The following is a 6,992-nucleotide window of genomic DNA, read 5'->3' as shown; positions in this document are numbered from 1 at the left end:
CAGGAATTGCCCCAAAACCTGATGCCCACCCCAGCTCTCACCCCTCACCTTCCTCCCAGCTCTCCCATGGGACTCTGGTTTGGGGTTTGGGATGCAAAAGCAAGCAAAACCAGCTTTTATCTGGACATGTTGGGTCCTATCTGAACTTGAAGCTCATGAGGAAAGTCAGTGCAATTCCCCTTAGAAAACAGCCCCAAAGGGGACATTTGCACAAGCTGTGCAAAGCAGGAGTGCACGGACCCGCATGGGCAGGTTACTTGCTTTGTTGCGTGTTACTTCCCCTCTCTGTTTATCTGCCAAGCAAACGTTCAGGAGATCATTTATTTGCTGACAAATTCAGATAATCTAAAGACAGTTCCTAGGACACTTGCCATGTTGTGGTTTCAGCCGCCTCCACTAATACCTCGGCCCTGAAATATCGGTTGTTTAAATACTACATTACTATGAAGATGAAGAGATCAGTGGTTTTCAAGACTTGCTTATGCATTTTCTGGTGCTGGGGATCTCTCAATGGAGTCGGGGAAGATGAGGAGCTCTCAACTACCCAAGACCATGGCCACGGGCAAGTTTCCTTGCACACCCTTGCTGTTTACCCAGCTCACACCTATGCATTAGCCACAAGACTACTTGGGGAGGCTACAGTCCTGGAAAGCCCTTGCGGGGACACAGAGGTGTCCCCACATCATCAGCTGAACATGTGGGGAATGCCTGCAAGGGAGAGGATGTGGAAGCATCATCCTTCTCATCCTCAGCACTGAAAGCAGGGGCAAAAAACAACCCTTAATGATCAAACTTTCCAGGCATGGCCGGGTCCAGCCGCCTGCCAGCACTCCATGGCTTCCACAGACATCCCTCCCAAGGGAAGGGGACACACACAAATGTCCCCAGTCCTTCCACATCACAGCCTGCGAGCCGCCGTGTCGTTATCTGCCTTCAGCCGGTGCCAGGCAGGCAGTAAATCTCTCCCATCTCTCAGTAAACATGTCACCTCTTTGAGCTTCCAAGCATCACCTCGGCAGCAACGCTGTCAGCAAGACAGATCCCCTGGTTGCCTTGTTTACTGCATTAATCCCCACAAGCCTCTTTTAGCTGGAAATGGCTAAAAATGTGGGGGTTGAAGAGGAGGTCGGGGCCCTCGGATGGGGTTTTGCAGGGATGAGGTTCCCTGCCTGCAGTGACAAAGGGGCACATCAGACATGGGCCAACACCACTGCAGCATTGCCTCCTCTGTGGGCACCCTGCACCCTCCTATGGGGGCCTGGCAGCACCCTCCCTGCGGCCACAGCATCAATGCTGGCTGAGCAAGAGCCAGATCTTGACCCAACACTGCCTATTGGCCTCATCCCTCTGCAACCAGCCCAGCTTTCAGCCTGCTCCAGTGACCTAGGAGCTGCTTGCAGGGGAGAAAGGACGCTCCTGGCTTCATGCCTTACATAGGACAATAGTGCTTCTGCCAAGCACAGAAAGAGAAAGAGGCAGTTGTCTAAATGCTGCATGATGGTGCAGAATTCATCCCCATATTCCCCAGATCTGGATGGGTTTGTACCCGCAGAAGCAGGGGCCAAGGGATGGGAGATGTGCAGGAAGCACACATGAGAAAGAGCTGCCCTGGAAACCCTGCATGGGGACCATGCCTTCACATGCACATCAACCAACAGGCTCCACACACTTCCTGCACCACATACGCCACATCAGGATGCACAAAACATTCCTGTCCACTTTTAGGCAAGCTGCCACTGTCGTGACCCCAGCAAACACCCAAGTGTTCACACAGGCACAGGGCAGCCCCACGCTGCAGAAGCTCCAGTGTTCCTCCAGCCTTCCCCAGGTTCCCACCTGGCTTTGATGCTTCATCCAAAAAAACCCTGCTCACAACCGAGACCACCACACATGGAGCACTAATTGCCACTGAGCTGCCTTGAGCTGGGCTGGCAGCTCTGGAGCAACAAGGACATGGCTTAGCTTTAAGGCTACAAGGGGAAAGCAAGTGAAACTCTTCTACCACATGCCCTTGGTTCTTTGCCATTGCCTTCACGTCCCTGTGCACCCCGTGTGATACAGCAACACACCCCCAGGAGCCTCCGCATGCCCACAGCATCCCCACAGCATCCCCACAGCTCTTACTGGTGCACTTCTTGATGCTGCTGCCCTTCTTCAGCGCGTGCCGGCTCAGCTTGCAGTGGAAGTTTTCCTCCCAAAACTCAGCAAACCAGATGTTCCGGCGGTTGTTGTCCAGAGTCCTGCTGGAGAAGTAGCGGTCGAAACCTGCCCAAGGAAGAGGGGATGGAAGGGATAAATCTCTGGGATGGAAGAGAGATGAAGGCTCTGGGAAGACCTTAGAGAAACTTCCAGTACCTACAGGGGCTAACAAGAAAGCTGAGGAGGGCAGGTAGGGATAGGACATGGGGTGGTGGCTTTAACCTGAAAGATGGTACATTGAGATGAGCTCTGGAAGGGAGATTGAGATGAGCTCTGAGGCAGAAGCTCTTCCCTGTGAGGGTGCTGAGGCGCTGGCACAGGGTGCCCAGAGAAGCTGTGGCTGCCCCATCCCTGGCAGTGTTCAAGGCCAGGTTGGACACAGGGGCTTGGAGAAACCTGCTCCAGTGGAAGGTGTCCCTGCCCGGGGCAGGGGGTTGGAACTGGATGAGCTTTAAGGTCCCTTCAACCAAACCATTCTAGGATGATTTTACAGTCAAAACCTGCCAGTTAAGGGGATGCTTTCAGGGGCACAGCCGACCCAGGGGGATGCTGATGATACCTACTGAGCACAGGCCCTTACCTTTAACAGAGACCCGCTTGGGTAGGATGGTGACGGAGCCCTCAGCCACCTCCTCCAGGTGCAGGACGGGGGAGATTTTGGAGCCCCAGCTGTCCGAACCCATCCAGATGAAGTGTCCTGTCTGGTTAGCCCGCTTGGCTGCCTCCAGCACCCTTCTGCAGAGAGAAGCAACAGGCACTGGCACCGTGGGGCTGGGGTACCGGCTTCAGGTCCAGCCCCATGGAAGCAGGATGCTGGCACAGGGCAGGACACTGTGCTGTTTGCATCTCCTGCTCCGGGCACTCAGTTGGCAGCAGGCAGCATCCACAACCCAGTGTGTATGTGTAGACAAGAGCAAACTGTGCTGCTCAGCTCTCGCACCCTCTGTCCTCCCAGCCTGGGCACACAGGCTGCTTCTCCCACATCATTTTCATATTTGCTGACTGGTAATTGAATTTCCCCCTTAATTACCCAACATTAGGGGAAAATAAAAAATCAGGTTATGCCACAGCAGGCAGGAAACGCAGCAGCAGTGGAGAGCAATGTGTGATCTCAGTTCCAATCAGCACTGCAAGCCATGGAAGAAAGCCAGGCAGTGCTGCCAGTGCCCAGGCTAGAGCTGATCTGGGCTCTGCTGGGCTCAGCTGGGCAGCAGTTGGGAGCTGGAGATGCCATCCATCCTGCTGAGCATCCCTCACAATGGACAGACACTCGGCCACATGTGCTTGTGCAATTCCACCACTGCCAGCCAGCTCAGAAAACCTCAGTAGGTGAATGGGAGCGTTCCTGCATCCAACCATCAGGGCTCTTTATTCCCAGGGCTCCCTGTGCCCTCGGGGGGCTCATGTGTGTCCCCAGTCCCATGGGAGCAGGGCCCGGGGCAGCTTTGTCCTCTCATGCAGCAAGAAGGCAGGTTTACAACTCAGGGGAGCTGATCGTTTCAAGTCCAGATGGTGTTTGAAACACGAGATAAGGGGGAAACAACGATAAATACAAATCAAGCAGAGAGAGGAGACAAGATGGGAAGAGGCAGGCCTGTGCTGGAGCCATGGGGCCAGCAGGCAGCCGTGCCCCATGCTCCATGTGCATCCCACTGCAGAGAGGTCAGCAAAGCCCATGTCCCACTCCAAGCATCTCCAGCTGCCCATGGTCCTTGTGTGGGGCCAGATCTCTCCAAGGCAAATCAAAGATGTTCCTGTGGGATCAGTGATTTACACCCAATCTAAGCCAGGCAGAAATTTAAGCAACAACATCTTCGGACCATCTTCCCAGCAGCACAGCCCCGCATGTGTCAGCGGAGGCAGCTCCGTCTCCCAAGCTCCATAGCCCAAGCTGGCATGAGGGTCAGGATCCTCAATCTCCATGCCCGGGCTAAACCCACGCTCACCCGGCGCGAGGTGGGTGTGTGTAAACCACGGTTCACGGGATGCAATCCTATTTGGATGGGTAAATATTTACAAACCCCACTTAATGGGGCTTGCCATTTACACAGCGAGGTAAATCCCCCGCTTCTCGCCGCACACCCGCGTAAATGTCAGGTTTGCAGACATTTCTATTAAGGAAGGAAAAAAGAAACTTGGAGCATTTGAACATCTGATGTAAACTGATTTAAAATCGCAGTTTACCCACATTTACATAATGTTTGCTGATTAATAAATTAGATACTTAAGAAATCAGGGGTAGTTCCATGTGAATCATTCTGCTCCATAAACAACAGGAGCTGCAAGACGTCGCTTCGCCTGCAGAGCAGCTCATCACCTCGTAGCCTGGCGGCATCCTCAGCCCCGCCAGGCAGGCAAAGCAAAAAGGGGGGGCATCCCCAAAGACCCCTCAGGACCCATTCCTTTTCCATGCTGGGGGCTGAGCTGCAAAGCAGAGCAGAACCAGCATCTGGATCCTGCCAGAGGCAGTGCTCAGTGAGGCCCCACGCCAGCTCTGACCCAGCCCAGGAGCGGTATGAAGCAGCCGGCTCGTGACAGCAGCGGTTATGAGAGCGGGTTTGATCTCCTGTGAGCTCTGCATTGCTGTGGTTTGATGGCAGCAACGTGCCAGGCGGACACCGTGAAGTCAGCTCTGGTGGGTCCCTGCCACGTTGGAAGTGCAGCCTCTTCCCACTGGAGACACATCTGCGCCATGCGGCAAAGGCAGCTACGCAGACACATCCACACCACGCTGGATACACCATGTCGCAGACACATCCACACCATGCGGGATACACCATGTCGCAGACACATCCACACCATGCGGGATACACCATGTCGCAGACACATCCACACCACGCGGGATACACCATGTCGCAGACCCATCCACACCATGCGGGATACACCATGTCGCAGACCCATCCACACCATGCGGGATACACCATGTCGCAGACCCATCCACACCATGCGGGATACACCATGTCGCAGACCCATCCACACCATGCGGGATACACCATGTCGCAGACCCATCCACACCATGCGGGATACACCATGTCGCAGACCCATCCACACCATGCGGGATACACCATGTCGCAGACCCATCCACACCATGCGGGATACACCATGTCGCAGACCCATCCACACCATGCGGGATACACCATTTGGACACCCCACACGGCAGACACATCCACACCACGTTGGATACCCCCTGTCGCAGACACACCTGCACACTGCAGGTGTGGTTGGCTCCTGTCTCTGTGCCTTGCTCCTGCCATTAGCATCCCGCATCCCAGCCCGCACCATGCCTGGGGCTCATGTGGAGCTCGCTGCGGGTGCCCTGAAGTCCATCCCCCCCCAGCCACGCGGCCCCTCCGCACCTGATGTCGTCCTCGTTAGCGAAGATGATGATGGCCCGTGCATGGGAGGTCTCCAGCAGGCGACGGATGATCTTGTCAAACTCTCCGGGCTTGGGCTCCCGCGGGATCTTGACAGACTGGGCCACGCACACACCCCCTGCAGCACAGAGAGCCCTGCGCTGAGACACCTCCCAAATCCCCATCGCCCCGGGACAGCCCCACAACAGGCAAAGGGCTCAGCACCACTCACAAAGCCACTACCCGGCCCCCTGGGACATGTACCCAAACCCCTTACACCTCGTCTCCCAGACAGCTGCCTTCACCCCGCTCTGCCCCACAGCTCAGCCCCTCTGCGCCACCTCCCCTCCCATCCTGCATCTCCACAGCTCTGCCTTCACCCACTCCTCTCAGTACCTGCCATCTGGAGCCACAACCACATCACACCCTGACCCCCTCGACACACACACGGTCCCATCCCAGCAGCACAGAGGGTTTTCCATCTGAATCCGAGCACCAGCCCCTTCCCAGCACAGGACCAGCACTGCACATGCAATGGGCAAATTCTGGCAGAGACAGCCCATGGGAAGTGGAGATGATGGGCTGCAGCCCTGGTACAAGCTCTTCACCTTGAGACAGCAGCCTGGCCCTGCAAAGAGCTCCGTTCCCATCCCTGCAGCACTGGCCAAGCTCTCAGCCCACCTTTCCATGGGGCAATTGCAAAAGCAGCTAATTAACATTAGAAGAGACAAGGGGAAGCTGACAGTTGGAAGAGTCCCCAACACATGGCTGCTGGGCTCCCAGCCTCCAGCTCCAAAAAGCCAGAGACCTCCTGCTCCTGCATTTTTGCAGATGCCAATAAAAAAGAGAGATGGGAGAGAAAATTAAACATTGTGGGACCTTCTGGATGTAATTGATGGTCTCAATTTGCATAGTAAATGACACGGATGATACCTCCCTGCCACTAAAAGATCCCCACTTAAGCAAAGGTCGGAGTAATTAGCACACGGCAGCAGGGAGAGATTTCCCAGCTTATGGCCCTGGAGAGGAGCAGGGATGGGGAGAGGCACCAAGGAGGGCTCCAGGACAGGAGGGTTCTCTCCCTCCCACAGGGCTGGAGGAAAACTGGGATAATTTGCCCACTCGCAGCCAAATGACAGAGAGGGGGGAGAATGCAATGGGTGCTGAGCACACAGGCAGGAAGGTTGCAAGGTTGGGGACAACAGCGTTCCCCAGCAAACGCTTGCTGACCAGGGGAGCATCCCCCAACCCCGGCCCCACACTCCCCAGCCACAGAGCGGGGGGGTTCTATTTCCTTTGCTATAGTAAGAAATTGGGCCAATTTGCTGTTTGTTTCCCATATGGGGAGACAGATGGATGGAGAGGAGGGAGTTGGATAAACAGACTCCCGGACAGACAGAGCAGCCAGGCGAGACGGGCAGCGGCAGCGCCGGCAGGATG

General features: G+C 55.5%; 1 protein-coding gene across 1 annotated transcript in view; it reads right to left on the bottom strand.

The window, feature by feature from the left end:
* Positions 1–5,689, bottom strand: part of LOC104407264 (metabotropic glutamate receptor 4-like) — a 19,966-nt gene extending 14,277 nt beyond the window's left edge. Inside the window, 3 exon segments of the mRNA XM_010016495.1 lie at positions 2,125–2,265; positions 2,780–2,934; positions 5,556–5,689. Of these exon segments, the coding sequence (XP_010014797.1) occupies positions 2,125–2,265; positions 2,780–2,882 (244 nt within the window). The 5' untranslated portion in view covers positions 2,883–2,934; positions 5,556–5,689.
* Between the last annotated feature and the right edge of the window lie 1,303 nt (positions 5,690–6,992).

The sequence above is a fragment of the Nestor notabilis genome, unplaced genomic scaffold (genome assembly GCF_000696875.1).
Source record: "Nestor notabilis isolate BGI_N333 unplaced genomic scaffold, ASM69687v1 scaffold16206, whole genome shotgun sequence".
NCBI classification, from domain to species: domain Eukaryota; kingdom Metazoa; phylum Chordata; class Aves; order Psittaciformes; family Psittacidae; genus Nestor; species Nestor notabilis.
The sequence above is the reverse complement of the archived record's forward strand: the minus strand, read 5'-3'. Positions and strand labels throughout refer to the sequence as shown.